Source organism: Ranitomeya imitator, chromosome 2 (assembly GCF_032444005.1).
Source record: "Ranitomeya imitator isolate aRanImi1 chromosome 2, aRanImi1.pri, whole genome shotgun sequence".
Lineage (NCBI taxonomy): Eukaryota > Metazoa > Chordata > Amphibia > Anura > Dendrobatidae > Ranitomeya > Ranitomeya imitator.
The window spans coordinates 538,546,952-538,570,854 of NC_091283.1; the positions used below are offsets into that span (position 1 = coordinate 538,546,952).

Sequence of the window (23,903 nt, forward strand, 5' to 3'; positions counted from 1 at the left end):
CAGAGGGAAGATGAGTAGAACTGTTCTTTTTTTTTTTCTATGCATTAAAACGGTTGACACATACCATACCGATGGGTGATATATATACCAGGATGGGGGATATTTGTACCAAGCTGGAGCCCAGGAAAAGTGACATATGCACCTGGATTGGGAACATACATCCCAATATGGACCCAGGATGGGGAACATGTATACTAGGATGGGGAACATGTATACCAGGATGGGAAACATGTATTCCAGGCTGAGGGACATATATACCAGGAAGGAGCCCAGGATGGGAGACATTAGTACATAATGAGGGAGGGGAGGCAACGCATATGTCCTCATAGGATTTAGAACTCTACAAGTGCATATATATCTGACTAACATGCCGGGGGGGGCACATGTCCAAATTTTGCACTGGGGCCCATCGGGCTTTATTTAAACCACTGGTGCTGAGAGTCGGACCCCAACAATATGATATTGAGGAATTATTATAGGGGGATAGGCCATTAGTTTTAAAGGAAACCTGTCATTTTCCAAAACTCTCTTAATTTGCAGGTTTAGGGTTAATCTGCAGGTTAATAGTGTTACAGTGCTGCCCGGCTGCCTTACTGAAAGCCTGGCTCCCAGGAGAAAATGAATTATATTCCTCCCGTGAGTTGCTGGCTTTCAGTCATAGACTTGTGCACGGAGTAGCTGCAGTCATCACCCAGTACAGTGAGTGACTGCTGTGAGCACACCTCGGCACTGACAGCTCGCTGTGCAGCTCATCTGTGCAGAGCAAACTGTAAAACTATGTGCCTAGGTGTGGTGTCGGCCACCCCCTCTTTAAGCCCTTAGTGACGTTTTCAATAGATTTAAAGTTCTGGGCTTGTCCAGGGAATATAAACTGTTGAAATTCCTTAGTCATAAAAAGAAGACTAAAATAAAACTGACACGTAACCAGGGCAGTGGAATCGGTGTCCATTTTGGTGGAGTTTGTATAAAATGGACCAACTCCTAAAATATATAATACATTGGGTACAGTAGTACAATGCAGGATGTGCTGGAAATGTTTTCAGAATAATTTGGGAACGTTATAAGATATCCTCTAAATGTCTGCTCTGTTCTGTTACTGTTCTAAGGATCTCGGCTTTTAGTGGAGATGAATCTGTGCTTCACTTTATGTACATGCTCAGTAGTGGTAAATGAATCTGTGCTGCACTTTATGCACATGCTCAGTAGTGACCAGTGCTGTGGGGTCGTAGTGGAGATGAATCTGTGCTGCACTTTATGCACGTGCTCAGTAGTGACCAGTGCTGTGGGGTCGTAGTGGAGATGAATCTGTGCTGCACTTTATGCACGTGCTCAGTAGTGACCAGTGCTGTGGGGTCGTAGTTGAGATGAATCTGTGCTGCAATTTATGCACATGCTCAGTAGTGACCAGTGCTGTGGGGTCGTAGTTGAGATGAATCTGTGCTGCTCTTCATGCACATGCTCAGTAGTGACCAGTGCTGTGGGGTCGTAGTTGAGATGAATCTGTGCTGCACTTCATGCACATGCTTAGTAGTGACCAGTGCTGTGGGGTCGTAGTGTAGATGAATCTGTGCTGCACTTTATGCACATGCTCAGTAGCGACCAGTGCTGTGGAGTCGTAGATGAGATGAATCTGTGCTTCACTTTATGCACATGCTCAGTAGTGACCAGTGCTGTGGGGTCGTAGTGGAGGTGAATCTGTGCTGCACTTTATGTACATGCTCAGTAGCGACCAGTGCTGTGGAGTCGTAGATGAGATGAATCTGTGCTGCACTTTATGCACATGCTCAGTAGCGACCAGTGCTGTGGAGTCGTAGATGAGATGAATCTGTGCTGCACTTTATGCACATGCTCAGTAGTGACCAGTGCTGTGGGGTCGTAGTGTAGATGAATCTGTGCTGCACTTTATGGACATGCTCAGTAGCGACCAGTGCTGTGGAGTCGTAGATGAGATGAATCTGTGCTGCACTTTATGCACATGCTCAGTAGTGACCAGTGCTGTGGGGTCGTAGTGTAGATGAATCTGTGCTGCACTTTATGTACATGCTCAGTAGTGACCAGTGCTGTGGAGTCGTAGATGAGATGAATCTGTGCTGCACTTTATGCACATGCTCAGTAGTGACCAGTGCTGTGGGGTCGTAGTTGAGATGAATCTGTGCTGCACTTCATGCACATGCTCAGTAGCGACCAGTGCTGTGGGGTCAGGGAAATTGCAGAGTCTGAGGTTTGGCTTACTGACCCCACAGTCCTGCATGTAGCAACCCCACACACTGGAAACACCTGTTCTACCAGTTATTGTAAATATATAGTTATACCGCGAGTGCTAAAAAGTTTTCATGGCAGCTTTGTCAGTGGACAAATGAAATGAGCTGAGAGATGCCTTCTGTCCTGTATCGGTGTGCTCACACACTTGTTCTTGCAACACCTATGATAAGATATATCCCATACGTGTACATTTCTCTGGTATACGTTGGTATCCATTTTTATATTTGTTTTAAGAGCCAAGTCACCAGTGGGCTTTCATTACCTGCAAATAAGGTACAACTGCTAGAAGTGGTGAAACATGATATTTCTGGATAAAATATGATAATCTAAGGGTACGTGTACACGTTACGTATTTGCTGCAGACATTTCGGCACCAAAAATGTAGCTCTTGGCACCAAAACACAGCATAAAATATGAGCATTTTTATTCATGTTTGATGTATTCCCATTCATTAGAATGGGTGAAAAACGCTTAAGTATCTGACCTTCAACAGATCTGAAACGTCTTCAAATCTGCAAGGAAAGAAGAAGCAGTGAGTGTATTAGTCTTCCAAACTGTCATTCACTTTGCTGGGATAGTAAAATGCTGCATTTCCGCAGCAAACAACTCAAGGTGTGAACATGCCTTTTATGGAGCATTTCTTTTATTATTATTATTATTATTATTAATTTATATAGCACCATTAATTCCATGGTGCTGTACATGAGAAAGGGGTTACATACAGGGCTATAGATATAGTTTACAGTGACAGACTGGTACAGAGGGGAGAGGACCCTGTCCTTGCGGACTTACATTCTGTGGGGAAGAAACAGAAGGTAGGGGTGAGGCGGCGGCTCGGTTATTGTAGGCTTTCCTGAAGAGATGGGTTTTCAGGTTCCGTCTGAAGGATCCGAGGGTGGTGGATAATCGGATGTGTTGAGGCATGGAATTCCAGAGGATGGGGGATATTTGGGAGAAATCTTGGAGGCGGTTGTGTGAGGAACGAATAAGTGTGGAGGAGAGTAGGAGGTCTTGGGAGGATCGGAGATTACGTGAGGGAAGATATTGGGAGATTAGTTCAGAGATATAGGGAGGAGACAGGGTGTGGATGGCTTTGTAGATCAGTGTTAGTAGTTTGAACTGGATTCGTTGGGGAATTGGGAGCCTGTGGAGGGATTTGCAGAGGGGAGAATGTTATGACCTGGTGGTTAGGAGCACCCGGAATGACCTGATGGTTAAACCTCATACAGGACGAGCTCTGGGATGTGGGAGCTCTGCTGACCGCAAGCCCTAATCCTATCACACACACTAGAAACAGCCGTGGAGCGCTCCTGACCAGACCTAGGCGCCTCGTCACAGCCTAAGAACTATCTAGCCCTAAAGATAGAAAATAAAGCCTACCTTGCCTCAGAGAAATTCCCCAAAGGTAAAGGAAGCCCCCCACATATATTGACTGTGAGTAAAGATGAAAGTCACAAACGCAGAAATGAAACAGGTTTCAGCAAAGGGAGGCCAGACTTACTAAATAGACAGAGGATAGGAAAGGTAACTTTGCGATCAGCACAAAAACCTACAAAAGACCACGCAGAGTGTGCAAAAAAGACCTCCGCACCGACTCACGGTGCGGAGGGGCTACTCTGCATCCCAGAGCTTCCAGCTAGCAAGACAAAATCATGAAAACCAGCTGGACAAGAAAACAATGAACAAATAAAGACTATCAGGAACTTAGCTTCTGCAGGAGAAGGCAGGTCACCAGAGAGATCCAGGAGCGAACTGAACCAATGCAAAAACATTGACAGCTGGCATGGAGTAACGATCTGAGAGGAGTTAAATAGAGTAGTCAACCAAAGGATAAACCACGTCACCTGTGTAAGGAACCTCAGAAGCAGCAGCTTCACTCACAGCCACCAGAGGGAGCCCATAGACAGAACTCGCCGAAGTACCACTCACGACAACAGGAGAGAGTTCGACAACAGAATTCACAACAGGAGAAGCAGGGGAGTAGTGAGGAGAGAGGTGGATTAGCCAGGCAGCAGAGTTGAGGACAGACTGGAGTGGTGCAAGAGAGTTATCGGGGAGGCCACAGAGGAGGGTGTTGCAGTAATCGAGGCGGGAGATGATGAGGGCATGCACAAGAGTTTTAGTAGATTGTTGGCTGAGGAAGGGACAGATTCTGGCAATATTTTTGAGTTGGAGGTGGCAAGAGCTTGGACGTGAGGTTTGACGTTCAGGGCAGAGTCGAGAGTTACCCCGAGGCAGCGGATTTCAGGTGCGGGAGAGAGCGTGATGCCGTTTACCATAATAGATAGATCGGGTAGGGGAGATGCGTGAGGTGGGGGAAAGATGATGAATTCGGTTTTGTCTGCATTGAGTTTAAGGAAGCGAGAGGTGAAGAAGGAGGATATGGCTGACAGACACTTCGGGATTCTGGACAGCAGGGAGGTGACATCTGGGCCAGAGAGATTTCTGCATTGTTTTCTATGGAGCTAAAGAATACGCTGTTTGTGAAAACTTCTGACCTATAACTTAAAGCTTTACCTTGTGACTCGTTACTTAAGAATGTAAACCCGTGACCCTGATTACTGTAATAGCGGCAGTAGTGCTTGACAAGTTATGAGCCTCGCCTCATCTACCACCATAAGGATCAGGACTGAAGAGCCCAGTGCTGCTCTAATAGGAAAGGCTTTGTTGCAGGTGGAATTAGGTTGGTATCGCATATCATCATTACTGCCAGATCCGCACCATTGCTGTAAGGCAGGAGTCTGCCTAGGACTGCACCGTGCTGTGACGCGGGCAGACTAGTCTGTAGGAGCCGGAGATGTGAGTCACCGAGGGTTGTTATTGTACAGTGACTAGGGGGTAAAGTGCAGGAACAAGGTGCGTCCCCACATCAGCTGACATTCAGAATAGGATATTGAACTATGGGGCATAAACGACGTCAGCAGAGGTCAGCACGGTCATCTAAGAGTTTATTACAAGTTGCCGTTTTATTTACTTTAAGCTTAAAACCTGTAACACGCCTCTGTTGGTTTTTAAAGGGGTTTTGCGCAGACTACTATCACCTGCTGCCGTGATTTGTGACCCATGTTTGGAACCATGGCTGCTGTAGATCAGGAACAATAAATCTATAACAGGTCTGCACTAGGAGAGGCTCTTTGTAGAAAAAATGGAATAACTTGAGCTCAGTGGAGTGTAACTGGTCACAATGTCAGCCCAAAGTCAGTGACTGTAGATATCCTTACTCTTTTTCTCTAAAGTCACCGGGTATAATGAGTCGTCATTAGATCGATCAGCCCATTGTGTTGTGTGCTATTAAAGAAGCACTCCTCCCGTCAACATTTTTATCCTTAGGCACTCCTCCTCCCGTCAACCTTTTTATCCTTTCAATATATTGCCCTCATCATATGATGCATCGCTGTGTACTTACAATTGCTCATTTTGCCCTTCTACCCAGCTAATTCTTCCCTTTTCCATTAGATATCACATGATTAAAAACTGACTAGCTGAATCTTTCTAAGCTCTATGTAGAAACAGGAGGTCCATTTTCCCTGCATGACTCAGGAGTCACTGCAAAAGTCCCTTGTGAGGATGGAAGGAGCAGCTAGGTCAGGAGTTGGAGAGGGGAATGATAAATGTAGGGATATGAGACTTCCTGTTTCTAGATGGATAAAAGAGAAGAATTTACTGGGTAGAAAGGCAAAATGAGCAATGGTAAATACACAGTGCTATATCATGTGATGACTGCAATATATTAAGAGGATAGAAACTCTGATGGGAGGAGGAGTGCTTCTTTTAAAGTGCTGCTTAATATGCTGGCGCTTTATAATTAAAAATATTATTATAAATAGACAGTTGTGCCTTTATCACTTTCATTCCAATCCCTTTCGTATAGGGGATGTGTAAATGTATTGGCTTTTAATATATTAGGGTATTTTGAGAGCAGATTAACGTTACACATATTGTATACCGTAACTTTTCCCTGTAAATGTGGCGTAGATACGGTATTAGCCTCCTTACATACAGTACAGCTATCTGCTTAGCCTTCTGCATCTCCCTAGGGCACTGCCAGAACTGGCTTAGTAAGTGACATTGTCTCACTTGTCCAAGTGGAGTTCAGACTGGCTACTAAAGTGACTGCTTAGATTCAGCTATTGCTACTGCACTTTTTTGCTAACTTGGTTGATGGATAGAGTAATTTTCATAGTAGCAATGTTTCTCCTTGTAGAGAGTGACATGCCGGCTCTGGCATGCCAAGTTAAAGGGGCTTATTCACTGTGCAATGCTCCTCTGGGAAATTTAGTATGCAAATTGTTACTTCAGAGAGGAAAAGGACTTGAACTCTATAGTTCCACCTGTTGGAAGCAGCAATCCTTTGTCTCAATTGAACCTTGAAATGTGACTTAGGACAAAAGATAAACCAGAGTCTCAATTTACAGAAATACGCAAATTGAGATTCTGATTTGGCTTTTGTCCTAAGTCACATTTCAAGGCTTGTTAAATTATCAATAGAGGCTTGTAGGATTTCTGCTTCCAACAGAGGGCGCTATAGAGTTCATCTTGTTCCTCTCTAAAGAGGCAATTTGCATAGTGGCAACGGCATTCACTCATATCTCCTATAGAAATCACAACTGTACTATAGATTTTAGTAGTTTAATTTCAAGAAAAACAACCACGCTTGAACACATATTGTTAGTGCTAAGCCATGCACAGTGTCGGTGTGCGCTCTCATCGCTGACTCGTGCCTGCAGTATAGTATACCAAGTGGTAACTGCACACTGTCATTGCAGCCTCTCATCTCTAGCTTTGTTGTGAGCGCTGCTGACTGAGCTCAGGTTTGAGTGTTGTCAATCAAGATATAACAGTGCTCAGTGGAAATTCAGGAGGTGCAGCATTTGCCTATAGCATGGGTACAATGAAGCCCTCTGATTTTCATACAAAATATATATTTTTTTTTTCTTGCAACTAAAATCTGTACTACAGGTATTGTTTTTACAGGGGTTAAGGATCACCTATTGGCACAATTTTGTAATATAAAGTAAAGACATGACTGTAACAGCGCTGTAATACTGATTAAATCCGCTTTGTTATTCTTCTTTAATCAGAATTTGAAGTTTTCTGGTGATTAGATTTTGGGCACAGGGGCCGGACTGTGCACTTGGTCTTCTCCTCCCCGTCTGTGGTTCCCCAGCCCCTACAGCCAGACTGTGCACTTGGTCTTCTCCTCCCTATCTGTGGTTCCCCAGCTCCTGCGGCCAGACTGTGCACTTGGTCTTCTCCCCGTCTGTGGTTCCCCAGCCCCTACGGCCAGACTGTGCACTTGGTCTTTTCCTCCCTATCTGTGGTTCCCCAGCTCCTGCGGCCAGACACTGCACTTGGTCTTCTCCTACCCATCTGTGGTTCTCCAGCCCCTACGGCCAGACTGTGCACTTGGTCTTCTCCTCCCGGTCTGTGGTTCCCCAGCCCCTACGGCCAGACTGTGCACTTGGTCTTTTAACCCCTATCTGTGGTTCCCCAGCTCCTGCGGCCAGACACTGCACTTGGTCTTCTCCTCCCCGTCTGTGGTTCCCCAGCCCCTACGGCCAGACTGTGCACTTGGTCTTTTCCTCCCTATCTGTGGTTCCCCAGCTCCTGCGGCCAGACACTGCACTTGGTCTTCTCCTACCCATCTGTGGTTCCCCAGCCCCTACGGCCAGACTGTGCACTTGGTCTCCTCCCCGTCTGTGGTTCCCCAGCCCCTACGGCCAGACTGTTGCACTAGGTCTTTTCCTCCCTATCTGTGGTTCCCCAGCTCCTGCGGCCAGACTGTGCACTTGGTCTTCTCCCTATCTGTGGTTCCCCAGCCCCTACGGCCAGACTGTGCACTTGGTCTTTTCCTCCCTATCTGTGGTTCCCCAGCTCCTGCGGCCAGACTGTGCACTTGGTCTTCTCGCTATCTGTGATTCTACGGCCAGACTGTGCACTTGGTCTTCTCCCTATTTGTGGTTCCCCAGCCCCTACGGCCAGACTGTGCACTTGGTCTTTTCCTCCCTATGTGTGGTTCCCCAGCTCCTGCGGCCAGACTGTGCACTTGGTCTTCTCCCTATCTGTGGTTCCCCAGCCCCTACGTCTTGTTTCCTTAAGTCTGTCCTCATCATATGACACTGCTGCATGACTCGTTACAAAACAGCGTCCTTCACATGGTCAGGAAGCAATTAATATGGTAGATACATGGTGCCATAAAGCAATGTTCTATCAGTTTATGGTTTAGTACTGTAGTAGCATTTGTCATTTGGGAGAAAGTAATCAATAGTTAACTGTCTTTTATTGATGTCTATGTTCAGTTCTTGTCACTAAGCAAACTGTAAGATATGTTCCCACGTTGCGGTTTTTGCGCCAATTTTTTTTTTCTGCGGAAAAAAATGCAACTGTATTTGTTTCACAAAAACGAGGATGTTGTGTCCCATGTTCCAATAGTGCTGTGACCACGCATGTGCAGTAACTCTGTGTTCAGTTTCTGTAGACTGATTGCAATAGCTGCGGGCGCCATTCCAGCATTGTCAGCGTCTGGTGTCCCAAGGCTCGCATGACTTCATGTCACTAGAGCCCTGCAGCCTGTCAGCGGCTGCTTCATTCACTTCTTTTGGCCAAAACTGCCATCTGGAGGAAGTCTGCAGCTGCACACTCACTTCTTCCACATTACAGTTTTGTCCACAGGAAATGAGTGGAATAGTCCCTGGCGCGGGGCTCGCATGTCATAACAATGTCAGATATGCCCCTGGAGTTCAAACACCAACCTCGCTGAACGGAGCCCACACCGGAGGTAAGTATTGGCTGTTTTCATTTTACATTGAGGGATTATAGTGATTGAGAAGGGATAGTCAGAGTAGTGGAAAACACTCTTAAATCCTGTTCATTCGCTTACTGGAGCAGTGGCTACAGGTAGGAAATGAAGTTATATTCTCCATGCAGCTGCTCGCTTTCAGTCCTTGGGGCAGTGCAGAGAGTGCTTGCAGTCATCACTTACTACACAGTGAGCGGCTTTGATTGCCAGCCTGCTCTCACTGTATTGAGAGGTGACCACTCCCTGCGCTCCCCCATGACTGGAAGTGAGCAGCTGTGGGGAGAATAAAAGTTCTTGTTCTCCCTGTAGCTGCCTCTCCAGTAATCCAGCTACACAGGGTTTAAATGCCACTTACCTGTAAATTACCTTTATATTTACATGTAGCTAGATTTTCTTGAGGTGACAGGTTCCCATTAATAGACAGGAGTGTGTACGCGAGACCCCTGGTGATGATACCTTTATCACATATTCTGTAGATTGGTGATCCACGATTGTTGTGGGTCAATTCCTTTAGTCTAGGAGAGATTGGACCCCCGGTATGTCCCTGATCATTAGTCCCCAAAAAACTCTTTACATTTCTGGAGAATGTAATGGTAAATGTTACTTTTACAAATTGTGACACTGTTATTTATATAATTGGTACTTAGTAACTGACTCATCCATTATTTCCATATGTGACAGACTCTGATCAGTCACGACATATAAGTCACTTGCCCAATATTCTGTAAATCCCTCTCTTGTTACCAAAACGGCTCTGAGCCTTTAGGGGAATTTAGGTGCTAAGTGGCCACCTCAAACTGTCACGTTCCGCTAACCATTCCTCAGCAATATGTGCAGTGTGCCAGGGAAGATTATTGCAGAACATTGCCCATAGCATCACACTGCCTCTGCCAGCTGGCCTTCTTCCTACACTACATGCTGGTGCCTTCTAAGCCAGGTAAGTGCTCACACCCAGCTGTCCACATCATGGCAAAGGGAACGTGTTGTAGCACCAGGTCTTGTATTGCTTCATAGTCCAGTCCTGCTAAACCTCCGTCTTGTTCGTAGTCTTAGGCCATGTGCACACGCTGCGGATTCCGTTGCGGTATTTTCCGCAGCGGATTTGATTAAATCCGCAGTGCAGAAAGTACTGCTAATTTATCGCGTTTTTTTTGTGCGGTTTCCACTGCGGTTTTAATATGGAGCAGGTGCCAAACCGCTGCGGATTCCACACAAAATATGGACATGCTGCGGAAAATAAACCGCAGCGTTTCCGCGCGTTTTTTTCCGCAGCATGTGCACAGCGGTTTTTGTTTTCCATAGGTTAACATTGTACTGTACACCACATGGAAAACTGCTGCGTATCCGCAGCGTCAAAACCGCTGCGGATCCGCAGCAAAAACCGCAACGTGTGCACATACCCTAAGGGACTGCCAGTGGAAAGCCATGAATGTTTCATCTCGACCTCCTCTCCATTATAGAAGGGGCACAACATTGCCCCATTCTTAAGACTCCAGACCCCGGAATCAATCAGTAAGTTATCTCTGCCCTATGGATTGAGGATCACTTGGAATTTTGGAACTAACGCTTTAACTGTCTTGGCAATTTCTGCAGTGGTAACTCTTCTGTGGGATCAGACCAGATGGGTTAGTCTTTGTACACCATGTGCATTAATGAGCCCTGAACACCCATAACCCTGTTTTTCTGGCACCCAAGACTTGCCATTTTGGTAATGCCTTTATCCAGAACCACAACACCGTCCCATTCAATTGATCGGGAACATCTCTTTGCAGGAAAATGCTGTGAAGTGGAGCTTCCTCTTTTACCTACTGCTCTGGGTGATTTACATGGAGGACACCAGTAGTGTGTACTACACTTTTATCACGTTGGGTTTGTTTTCTGTCCTGCTGCCTTATATATTCTACATATTTAATTTAAGCTATGATTTAAAGGTATCTCTGTAAACATGTTAAAAGCAGAGCAGATAATGAGTCTGTCTATGATTCTCACATTGCCTGTACAAGGAGGTCTCCCATCTACATAGAACTGTTTCCTAGTAATACCAATTATTTCTCATTTTAGACCTTCTCAGATAAAGCATTGTTCATCTGGAAAACTTACCAATCTTTTCTGTCGTCTGCAGGTGCAAGTGTCTTTCGACCTGAGTGACATACAGCTAAAGTATATAGATGAGGATAATGAGGAGGTAAGAGACCGGTTGCAGTACTATAGAGCGTTGTTGTGTGCGGTACAATGATTCTTCTCTGCAGTCCATTGTGGAGGAAGGAAACAGTAAAACATTCAGATTCTAATTGGTTAAATTGAGCCTCAGTGCAATTTACAGGCTATTTCTGCAAAACGTTTCTGCATCCATTTTTCAAGGCTGACGACATCTCTGCTTTCTGTCAGAAAACTTTAGTGTTTTGTTGTGTATGTGATTGTACGTTAGTATGTGTGCAAAGATCTGATCATCGCATCAGGACAGATTACTATCCCCTGGGTGTGAACAGTAAACGGCATACATTGTCTGACTGCAGGCAGAGATATTGACAAGGATGTATACAGCATGTACAGTAAGACACAGACATTAAAGCCTGCACGGGAAGACACAGCTATTACAGCCTGTACTGTGCAGACAGGCACAGCCTGCACTGCGCAGAAAGGCACAGCCTGCACTGCGCAGAAAGGCACAGCCTGCACTGCGCAGAAAGGCACAGCCTGCACTGCGCAGAAAGGCACAGCCTGCACTGCGCAGAAAGGCACAGCCTGCACTGCGCAGAAAGGCACAGCCTGCACTGCGCAGAAAGGCACAGCCTGCACTGCGCAGAAAGGCACAGCCTGCACTGCGCAGAAAGGCACAGCCTGCACTGCGCAGAAAGGCACAGCCTGCACTGCGCAGAAAGGCACAGCCTGCACTGCGCAGAAAGGCACAGCCTGCATTGCACACAGTGGGAGCACATTTATAAGATTATCTCAGCACAAGAACACTTTTTTTAACACATCTAATTGTGGAACTTATTATTATTCGAAGATCTGTTGATTTAAAATTAACTTTTGTTCTTGGGGTGGGGGGGGGGGGGGGAATCCTTTTAACCACTTAACGATCACCAATACGTCTTTTTCCTGACCTGAGATATAAAAGAATAGCATCCCCACACAAGTGACAATCCAGCAGCTGTACACTATAGCTGACAACTTGCTGCATCAGCCACAATCACTATTGGCACCAACCATGGCCGTTTAACCCCTTAGATGTTGCTGTCAATAGTGACTACAGCATCTAAATGGTTAACAGAGTGTGGGGGCTCCCTGTTTAACCCCAATGGCACCCTGAGATCTTGATTGTGTGCTCCTGATGTTTGCCATGGCAGTTCACTTCCAAATAATGGCCTTAGCATCTGCCGGCTGTTAAAGGGAACCTGTCACCCTCCTCAGGCGTTTGTAACTAAAAGAGCCACCTTGCGCAGCACAAATGCATTCTGACAAGGTGGCTCTTTTAGTTATGATGCCTGCACACGCTGAAATAAACGTTTATAAAATGTGCCCCCTCATACCCTGAAATCGCCAGGGAGGCGGGTCTTTCCTTCCTAATCAGACGCAGCACAACCGTCACTCCGGACCTGTGCTCGCGGGGCGCCGCCTCCTCTTGCTTCATTATCGTCCCCGGAGCCTGTGCATTAAGTTTTTTTTTTTCGGGCGTGTGCAGTTGCGCTGCCGTTTGTACTTACAGCGCAGGGACCGGGGACGATAATGCAGCAAGAGGAGGCGGCGCGCAAAGGCCCGGAGTGACGGCTGTGCTGTGTCTGATTAGGAAGGAAAGACCCGCCTCTGGGAACATTTCATGGTATGAGGGGGCACATTTTACAAACGTTTATTTCAGCGTGTGCAGGCATCATAACTAAAAGAGCCACCTTGTCAGAATGCAGCATTTGTGCTGCACAAGGTGGCTCTTTTAGTTACAAACGCCTGATGGGGGTGACAGGTTCCCTTTAAAAAGTTATCAACATTTAGATTAGAAAAATACATTTTCTTTCTCGCTTCATTGGGGGACACAGGTTACCATGGGTGTACGCTGCTGTCACTAGGAGGCTGACACTATGCAAATAAGGAAAAGTTAACTCTTCTTCTGCAGTATACACCCGCCGATAGGCACAATCCAACTCAGTTTTTGCTTAGTGTCTGTAGGAGACAGACCTGGATCTAACAACCAGATCCGCTTTACTTTCTTTACAGGGTTTTTTGTGAACTTATTAATCTTTTTCCCTTTCTTTTCCAGACTTATCTCTTTGGGTAACAGGGTGCAGATTCTCACCCTGTTTTTCCCACATTTAAGTGACCGAGAGCGCAGCGTGGTACTTCCCACATTACCCACTCTCGGACCCGCTGGCAGGACTTCGTCCCCTGTCACCCTTATCGGTGTTTCAGGGTGACTTCTTGGTGGCCAGTCATCACCTTTTTCCCTCCTCACCCCTGTCCTCGGAGAGGGCTGAGAGGAAGACGGTGGTCACCTATGGTAACCTCCCCCCTTTTCGTGAGGGGTTGACGCCGTCTTCTGCACCGTCCGGAGACGTTGCATGAAGGAGGATCTTATTCCCAGGACCCTCTTCCTCTCCGAGGGATTCTGATGCGATCCTCAGACACCAAGGAGCCGGATTCAAGCAAGGTAGCAAGTGGGACAGGAGCCCACTTTTACCCCCCTCCCTCCCTTCCTCCTCACGGCAGCGCTCACCAGTCTCTAAATTTTCAAATCTCGCGCACTTTTTCTTATAATCGCGCAGTTCCCGGCATCTTGCAGCATTTCTCTATCCCCAGTTAGGCCATGCCCCCTTGCCTGTCTAGGCCTATCATCACTGCACTTTAATTTTCTCCAGCGCCGGGCACGCCCCCCTCTGCTATGCACTTGCCTTGGATCTCCACTCCGACACCCCCCTCAGGCGTGTCAGCCTATCAGGACGCCGGTTTCTTTTTTGCTGGGTACACCCCTCTTTCTGCGCACCCGAACACATGTTCACCCACCCACCGCTCGCTCCAGCGCGTCGCGTGGCCAAAGAGAACTCCAGAGGACTCTGTCTAGCTCCTCATCCAGCTCTCCGGAACCCGTGGCGCCATCTAGAATACCCCTCTCCACCTGTTCCCCCCCCCCCTCATCTGAGGCGGACGCCAGGTCGGATTTATTTTCTCATTCGGAGTCTGATTCAGATGCAGATCAGTCCTGGTAGATAGCCTCATTTCGGCTATTTTTCAAACCCTTGAACTTGAGGAGGAAGATTCCACCTCCCAGGAGGACTCCGTTTCATTCAAACGGGTGAAACGGCCCTCTAGAGTTTTTCCCAATCACAAAGAGTTTGAGAATACTACCTCTAGACACTGGGAACAACCCGGAACATTTTCCAGGAAGGAAGGAAGCATCTGGATATTTTGTACTCCTTTAATCCAGACCTGGTCAGCAAATGGTCTGATTCCCCTAAGGTAGATCTGCTTGTCTCTCGTCTATTCTCGCAGACAGTGCTGTCTATCCCCGATGCAGCGTCTCTTAAGGACGCTACAGACTGGCAAATTGAGGCTTTAACCAACTCAGCCTTTGGGGCGTCCTCTCTGCCCGAATTTCGCTTCCTCTTGGGTGGCGAAAGCCGTGTCTGCCTGGGCCAAGATGCTTTGCAGGGGCATCGTAGCATCGGCTTCTTCGGAGTAACTAGCTGATTTAGCAACCAGATTGCACACGCGGGGAAATATCTTTTAAATGCCTCCTTGGATGCGGCTGCTTGTCCCGCAAGAGCAAACAGCAACATCATTGCCATTCGCCGTGTCCTTTGGCTGAAGGCGTGGAACGCAGACCCCGCTTCTAAAAAGTCTCTCACTGGCCTTCCGTTCCAAGGCTCTTTGGCACAAAGCTAGACCAGATCATCTCCGACGCTACAGGTGGAAAGAGCACCTCTCTCCCTCAATCCAAGCCTAAGCACCCCTTTAATAGACGGGGACCCCAGTCCTTTCGTCCCTTCCAGCCCTTCTCCTTCTCAGGCGGTTCCTCCCAGCAGGAGCGTTCTTCCTCTCAGGGTGAACGGAGAAAACCTTCCTTCAGGCCTACCCCTCACTGGAGGGCTAAGAGCCGCTCCTATAAACCTTCCGGATATCGCGGCCACAGATTCTCTTCAATTGACGGGTCACCCCCACCTGGAAATCTTTCCAGGATGGGAAGCAGGCTTCTTCTGTTCATGGAGGCTTGGTTATCGGTGGTCAACAACACCTGGTCAGGAAGATCATCACATCAGGCTACAAAATAGAATTTTCTTCACCCCCAGGAAGACGTTTCTTCCTCTCCCGTCCACCCAAGCAGCCTTCCCATGCCCCAGGGCTCCTTCAGGCAGTCAATGCCCTTCTCATCTCAGGAGTGATCGTTCCTTACCGCAAGCGGTTTTCGGGTTTTTACTCAAATCTGTTTGTGGTTCCGAAAAAAGACGGCTTACTCCGCCCTATTTTGGATCTCAAACAGTTGAACCGCCACCGTTGGGTTCGGCACTTCAAGATGGAGTCTCTGCGCACAGTGATCGCCTCTATGGAACCGGGGGAGTATCTGTGCTCTGTGGACATTCAGGATGCGTACCTGCATATTCCTATTTATCAGAGGTTCCTTTGTTTCGCGATTCGCAAGCAACATTACCAGTTTACAGCTCTCCCGTTCGACCTGGCGTCCGCCCCCAGGGTCTTTACGAAAGTAATGGCAGCGATCATGGCCATCCTTCATTCGAAGGGGATTATGAGGATCCCCTATTTCGACGACCTTCTGGTCAAGGGTCCGTCTCGCCAGGACTGCGACCAAAGCCTCCAGATCACTCTGGACACACTGACCCGCCTCGGTTGGATAATCAACAAGGACAAGTCGACCTTGATTCCAACTCAACGCCTCGAGTTCCTGGGCATGGAATTCAACACCATTCAAGCTCAGGTCATCCTCCCGAAGGAGAAGTGCCTCTATCTCCGACAGAGCATCAAAGCCTTAAAGCGCCCTGTTCCTCTGCCTCTACGGCTCTGCATGAGAGTTCTAGGGAAGATGGTCGCTTCCATGGAAGCAGTACTCTATGCTCAATTCCACACTCGCCCTCTCCAGCTGGCTTTCCTGTCTGCCTAGGACAAGAGCCCATTTTCCTCTCAATGTGAGACAGTCTCTCACTTGGTGGACGCTTTCCACCTCCATTCTACGCGGAAGGTCATTTCTCCCCCTCCACTGGCAGATCGTCACCACCGATGCCAGTCTTCAGGGGTGGGGTGCGGTCTTTCTCCATTACACAGCGCATGGTCGCTGTAATGTTGAAGAGACCTTTCTCCAGATCAGTCTCTTACAGATCAGGGCGATCTTCCTCACCCTCCACTGGCAGCCCCTCCTCGCTGGAAATCTGATCCGCATTCAGTCAGACAACGCCACGGCCGTGGCTTACATAACCCATCAGGGAAAGGGAAACGCCGGAAAGGTCAGAGAGGCCCGGCGCCTGCGCACTGCAGTACTTTGTTCTGCCCTCGACAGGGCAGACAAAGTGCGCCGGAGCCGTGGCTGAAGATCAGAAGAGGACGTCTTGGAATGAAGATGGGAGGCGCCGCAGCGGACCAGAGACGCCCATCCGACAGGACCAGCAGCGGGACCGCCCCTGGGTGAGTATAATCTAACGTCTTTTTCTCCTCTTTCAGGTATCATCGGGGGCTTATCTACAGCATTACAGAATGCTGAAGATAAGCCCCTGATGCCGGTGAGCTTACCTCACCCGCGATTTTTGGGGTGACAGGTTCCCTTTCAGTCCTTGGCTTCCTTCAGGCGGGTCTCGATTCAGGCCTTTCTTTAAGTACTTTAAAGGGCCAGGTTTCCGCCCTGTCCATCCTTTTCCAAAGGGACCTAGCTTCCCTTCCCCAAGTCAGGACCTTCCTCCAAGGTGTTGCCCACATAGCACCTCCTTATCATTCCCCGTTTGAGCCATGGGATCTCAACCTTGTTCTCGGCGCCCTCCAGCACCCCCCTTTTTAAACCAATCCAGGACATTTCCTTTTCACTTCTTTCTTGGAAGGCCTTCCTGGTCGCCATCACCTCTATTAGGAGAGTCTCCAAGTTGGCGGCATTATCCTGCCGTTCTCCTTTCCTGATTCTGCACCAGGATAAAGTAGTCCTGCGGCCTGTTCCTTCCTTTCTACCAAAAGTAGTTTTGGCTTTTTACATCAACGAGGACATCGTCCTCCCTTCCTTGTGCCCTTCCCGGTCCATCCCTTGGAGAAATCTCTCCACAAGCTGGATTTGGTCAGGGCTATCCGAGTCTTTCTTACCACAACTGCTTCTTTTTGCCAGTCCGATCCTCTGTTTGTCGTCTCTGAAGGTTGTCGGAAAGGGCTCCCTGCCTCTAAATCCACTATTGCTTGTTGGATTCGTTCGGCGGTTCTGGAGGCATACCGCGTTCAAGGTAAACAGCCTCCCCTGGGGATGAGGGCTCACTCTTCCCCGGCTGTGGGAGCTTCCTGGGCCGTTCGTCACCAGGCCTCGGCTTTGCAAGTTTGCTAAGCCGCAACTTGGTTGTCCCTTCACACCTTTGTACGGTTCTACAAGGTGCATACTCAGGCTTCTGCGGATGCAGGCCTGGGTAGGAAGATACTTCAGGCAGCGGTTTCCCACCGGCCGACCTAAGTCTTCCTTTCTCTGACTATTTTTCCCAACCTTGGGACTGCTTTTGGACGTCCCATGGTAACCTGTGTCCCCCAATGAAGCGAGAAAGAAAGAGGGATTTTTGGTTCTTACCATAAAATCTCTTTCTTTGAGCATTCATTGGGGGACACAGCACCCTCCCTTTATGTTGTACCGTGTTGGCCAACGTGCCGTTGTTTTGGGTTGGTACATAGGTTGAGTTCTTTTTACTTTTACAACTGCTTTAGCACCAACTGAGTTGGATTGTGCCTATCGGAGAGTGTATACTGCCGAGGAGGAGTTAACTTTCCTTATTTGCATAGTGGCAGCCTCCTAGCAACAGCAGCATACACCCATAGTAACCTGTGTCCCCCAATGAAGGCTCCAAGAAAGAGATTTTACGGTAAGAACCAAAAATCCCTCTTTTTCATTCCTGTCATGCCACTTTGCATTAATTCCTGAAAATCACCTGAAGGGTTAATTAAACACTTGAAATCAATTTTGAATACGTTGAGGTGGTGTGGTTTTTAAAATGGTATTACTTTTGGGGATATAGGACCCCCAAAGTCACTTCAAAGCTGAACAGGTCCCCATAAAAAGTAAGTTTTGTAAATTTCCTTAAAAAAAATGAAAAGTTACTGCTACATTTTAAAGCCTTCTGAAATGCTAACAAAATAAAACATTTTACAAATGGTGCTGATGTAAAGCAGACATTAGGGAAATGTTGTTTTTGTATGATACGACTATCGGGATTAAAGGTATACTCATTGAAAGTTTGAAAATTGCAAATTTTTTAACATTTGTCAAATTTTTGATTATATTTTGCGTTTATAATAAAAAAAAAAAATCAACCTAAATTTAGCATTGTCATAAAGTACAATGTGTCACGGAAAAACAATCTCAAAATCACTGGGATTTGTTGAAGCTTTCCGGAGTTATTACTACAAAAAGAGACACATGTCAGATTTAAAAAAAATAAATAATAATAATAAAAAGTCTGGTCACTAAGGGGTTAAGTCCCATTCTTGAAACAGTATACAGTTATATAATGTTGGCGGTCTAATTATGTATATCTTTCATTGCAGGTATCTGTGAATAGTCAAGGTAAGTCTGTGCACATGTATAGTGTTCTTTGCTGTCTTCTTCTGTGTTTGCTTCTTAATTATTTTGATTAAAGTAGTAGCACTCCCAGGAATGAGAAATATTTAACATCTGTTTATGTGCATGTCTAAGGGTATGTTTCCACGTGGCGTATTTGCTGCGGATTGAACGCTGCGTACAGCTGCAGCATCCAATCCGCAAACATCCAGATGTTACAGCATAGTGGAGGTGATTTTATTAAATCTCCTCTCCGCTATGCATTCAAAGACGCAGGCGGCAGACCTGCGTATCCGGACATGCGGCACGTCTTTATAGACTGCAGCATGTCTACTTATCCTGCGGAGATGCTCATTCTCTACAACATAAATATCACCATCCATTGTATAGGATGTGGTGATTCCAGATGGTTCAGTGAACACATGCGGAATCACCGTGCGTACAAAAGCTGGCAGCTCTTTGGACGGAGCGGGTATCTCCTGTGTCCAAAGCGCTGCCTTAACGGAATGTGGAAACATACCCCAATACATACTGATCGCTGGCTTTTTCTGTTATCTCTGCAATTCCGATCCTCTTCTGCAGCACATGGCTGCCAGTGTAAATAGTAGAATCACATAACCTTGAGCTGGCAGTGGCTACGTAAGTGCTCGGAACAGGACAGAGCACTTGCTGCATTCCCAAGTAATAGGAGTTTTCATTCATATGCAAATGAGGTGTTGCGTGTCTGCCACACCCAAAGCACTTAAAAGGGCGCCTGTCACCACCAAAATGCATTTTAAATGCTTTAGATAGTGTTCTAGGGGACTTGGCTCTTATAACAGCCATACTATCACTGTACCCGTTACTTGTATAGTGCCTGAGAACATATGCATATGAGTAAGCTGCAGTGCACCCTTGGCCAAGACTTTGGTGCATTCCCCCTACGCACTGTGCGCTGCGGGGATTCTCCAGTTTCTGAGCCGGAACCAGAGGATATACGTATGTGCATTATGCATACTCCCGGCCAGAGCCCGGCCAGTGGACTTGGCCTGTCTCCATACACTTGTATTGAGCAAGGCTGTGCCCTCTAGTCGGCCACTAGATGGGGCGTGGCCTTGCTCCATACAAGTGTATGGACTGATGCCACTCCGACTAGTGGGGTTCTGCCCGGGAGTATGTAGAACACATCCATACTCTCCGGTCCCAGCTCAGAAAGTACCTAATCCCCACAGCACACCGTGCATCGCTCTGGGGTTATTCATAAGTCTGCAGTCCTTCTGTGTGACTGCAGGCTTACCCGTTTAAACTGGACAACCCCTTTTAAGCTTGACCACTTTTATGAACTTTGTATACACTAACACATAGAAAACATGGCTATAGACATTAAACTACACAACTTAGGCTAGGTTCACAGGTTCTGAAGACTCTGTCACAGATTTTGTCTCGTATGTGGGAAAAAATAACGTCGGTAGAGCGAAACTGACAGAACCCTTACGGATCGCATTGTAGTCTCCCCTTTTCCTCATAGTTTGTAAGCTTACGAGCAGGGCCCTCACTCCTCTTGGTATCTGTTTTGAACTGTATTTCTGTTATGCTGTAATGTCTATTGTATGTACAAGTCCCCTCTATAATTTGTAAAGCGCTGCGGAATATGTTGGCGCTATATAAATAAAAATTATTATTATTATTATTATTATTATAGTTAATGGGTTCATATGGACCCTTCTGGAGTCATCAAATGATGTACTGGCATCATTGTCAAGTTTCTGCTTCCACACCTCATGCATTACCATGCTGCTCCATTCAGCACAAACCACAGTGAAGAGGAATTGGGGATCAGAACCCCCTTTCTCATGATTGGTGATCCAGGGGTGGTAGGTGTCTTTCATGAGAACCCTTTAATAATTGACTTGGATAGACAGTCATCACAGACATGTAACCTTGTTAATTATTGACTGGAGTCTTACTGAAATCTGGATTTATGCTAAAATGTAGCTTATAAATGCAAGCTATAAAAAAAAAATTGATAATGCCAAGTTTTTGTTTTGTTTATTATAAATCTTGCAATTTTCACACTGACCTCTAGGGTTTGTACTAAACTCGTACCTCCTGTTCTGTACAGGTGACTTTTCATAGGTTTCCATATCCTTAAAGGCAGGACTACAATGACAACGAACACCTTTATATACAACTAGATGGTGGTCCGATTCTAACGCATCGGGTATTCTAGAATATGTATAGTAGTATATAGCACAGCCCACGCAGTATATAACACAGCCCACGCAGTATATAGCACATCGCACGCAGTATATAGCACATCCCACGCAGTATATAGCACATCCCACGCAGTATATAGCACATCCCACGCAGTATATAGCACATCCCACGCAGTATATAGCACAGCCCACGCAGTATATAGCACAGCCCACGCAGTATATAGCACAGCCCACGCAGTATATAGCACAGCCCACGCAGTATATAGCACAGCCACGCAGTATATAGCACAGCCACGTAGTATATAGCACAGCCACGTAGTATATAGCACAGCAATGTACTATATAACACCGATCACGCAGTATATAACACAGCCCATGTAGTATCTAACACAGCCCACGTAGTATATAACAATGTGGGCACCATATCCCTGTTAAAAAAAAGAATTAAAATAAAAAAGTTATATACTCACCTTCCGGCGGCCCCCGGATCCAGCCCAGGCATTTAGCGATGCTCCTCGCGACGCTCCGGTCCCAAGAATGCATTGCGGCAATAACACGTGATGATGTAGCGGTCTTGCGAGACTGCTAGGTCATCTCCGGTCATTGCCGCAATGCATTCTTGGGACCGGAGCGTCGCGAGGAGTGGGAAAGGCACCGGAAGGTGAGAATATAATGATTTTTTATATTTTTTAATTATTTTTAACATTAGATCTTTTTACTATTGATGCTGCGTAGGCAGCATCAATAATAAAAAGTTGGTCACACAGGGTTAATAGCAGCGTTAACGGACTGCTAAACTGCTATGGGGGCACTGACTGGAGGACAGTAGAGAGGGGGCACTGACTAGAGGGGAGTAGGGAAGGGCAAATTCGTGGCCGACTGTGCCCGTCGCTGATTGGTCGCGGCTGGCCGCGACCTATCAGCGACGCGGGATTTCCGTGACAGACAAACAGACGGAAGTGACTCTTAGACGATTATATAGATAGATGGACAACATTGTATCCACCATGCACAACAGCTGATGTGACAGCTCGCCTCTCCCTTTACCTTCACAATAACCTTTGTCCTGATGAGGGCACGCTCATTTAATACTCCAATATGGTTGGGTCTGAATCCATTGCTGCTAATGTCTATGTGCCCAACAGGGAGTAAGAGTATTAGATTACACCTAGTCGCCATTGCAATATATCTTTTTTTTTTTATTATTTTTTTTTTTTTTGTAAACTAGATGGAGAAATTAAAAATAATAAATTAAAAACTTTTGTAAAAATATATTTATATTACAGGACTGACTTAATGAAAATATAATTTCAGATGACACATTCCCTTTGAAAATTCATAAAACACTTTATCTTATAGGTATTATGTACTACATAAACCTAGTTAATAAGAGTATTAAAAATGTCAGAAAGGGGAGTGAAGGAATTGCCAGCTCAACCTGTCAAGTAAGGCCCTGATCACAATGCGTTTATGCAGTGCATCCGTTGTTGGAGATTCAGATGGAACCCCCGACTGAGCAATAGACTTCAGTGTCATCAAGTACAAATGGAGTTTAGTTACATTTTTGTGCCCATTGAAAAAAGAGAAGCAGTCAAAGTTTTTGTGCCCGTATGAAAAGTGGTACACTGTGGGAAGAAAGCACATATTGAGCTCCATGTGTGACATTGCAATCTAGTGCGCCGTCGGGGTTGCATTTGAATCTCGCTTTTCGGGTATCCTTGGACATGCTTCATAGTGTGTGAACTAGGCCTCAAAGGTGTTATCAGGTAATGACCCATTGTATAAATCAGGTTTTTGTTTTAAATGTTTGTTTTTTTTTGTTTTTTTTAAAAAGCAATGTGTTAAGGTATGTTTCCATGGGGCGTAATGGCTGCGCTTTGGACTCAGCAGATACCTCGCTCCGCCCAAAGCTCCGCCCCCTTTGCACACACTGTGATTCTGCCTGTGTCCATTGAGCATATCCTATACACAGGACTGTGATATTTATCTTGCGGGGAAGGAGCGTCTCCGCAACATAAATATGCTGCGGTCAAGAAAGACGCACCACATGTCCAGATACGCAGGACATATACTGGCTGCTGGGGCTGTTTTAGGCTCTTAACGTCTTCTTTCATGGAATTCACATGTACATTAGTAGCAATAAATTCAGTCCCTATTGAGGCATTTATTGAGCGTGTGCAAAAGTCATTGTGAAGGGAGGGGAAGCTGTGGTGGGCAGCCGGAGGCCTTTCAATGTCCTCTGTTTCTGTCATATAGAGTAGATTAGCAGATGTCCGGAGGAGTGGGGTACGATGGGCTAACTGTCAGTCAAACACTTCATAATACACTGTACAACTTATAAAAGAATTGTTTAATTCCCATTGTGGGACTGGTAAGTATTGTAAATATAAAAAATAATAAATCTCAGGATTATTATTATTATTAAATGGTTAATTTATGTAAAAAAATAAAGAAACCAAACTCCTGCAAAAAACACACATTTGATATTGCATGTTCTTAGTGACCCATACTGTAAAATATTTCATTATTTATCTCTTTTTCAGTGAACGGAAAAAAATAGCATTGAAAAACAATGTCAGAATTGCTTTTTCTTTATTAATCCCACAAAAAATAAAATGTTATCAAAAAAATGCATTCATCCCAATTAGTAACAAAAAAGAACATCTCGTTACATAAAAATACAAGCTGTTATTGTGACAGGTTTACCGCAACAGAAACAGAAGACCGCAGTGTCTCTTTTCTCCTACTCCTACACTGATTAGAACGACGTCGCTTTCATATTAAACGGTGTAAATTTCTTTATCTGCACAGTTGAGAGCTCCTGGAAGTTTTCCTTAAGGCTCTCAGCTGTGCACTGTTAGCCATTATATAATCTAGGTCCTGGCTAGCACTCATTGTCCGAGGTAGCTTATGC

At 46.2% G+C, this 23,903-nt stretch overlaps 1 protein-coding gene across 12 annotated transcripts in view; it reads left to right on the forward strand.

Annotated features, from left to right (window-relative positions):
- The window catches only part of NBR1 (NBR1 autophagy cargo receptor), a 105,375-nt gene that overhangs the window by 16,918 nt on the left and 64,554 nt on the right, over positions 1-23,903 (forward strand). For all 12 annotated transcript variants that reach the window (XM_069751888.1, XM_069751889.1, XM_069751896.1 and 9 more), the window contains exons 3-4: positions 11,184-11,246; positions 18,782-18,800. In XM_069751888.1, the coding sequence (XP_069607989.1) occupies positions 11,184-11,246; positions 18,782-18,800 (82 nt within the window). The remainder of the gene's footprint in view (positions 1-11,183; positions 11,247-18,781; positions 18,801-23,903) is intronic.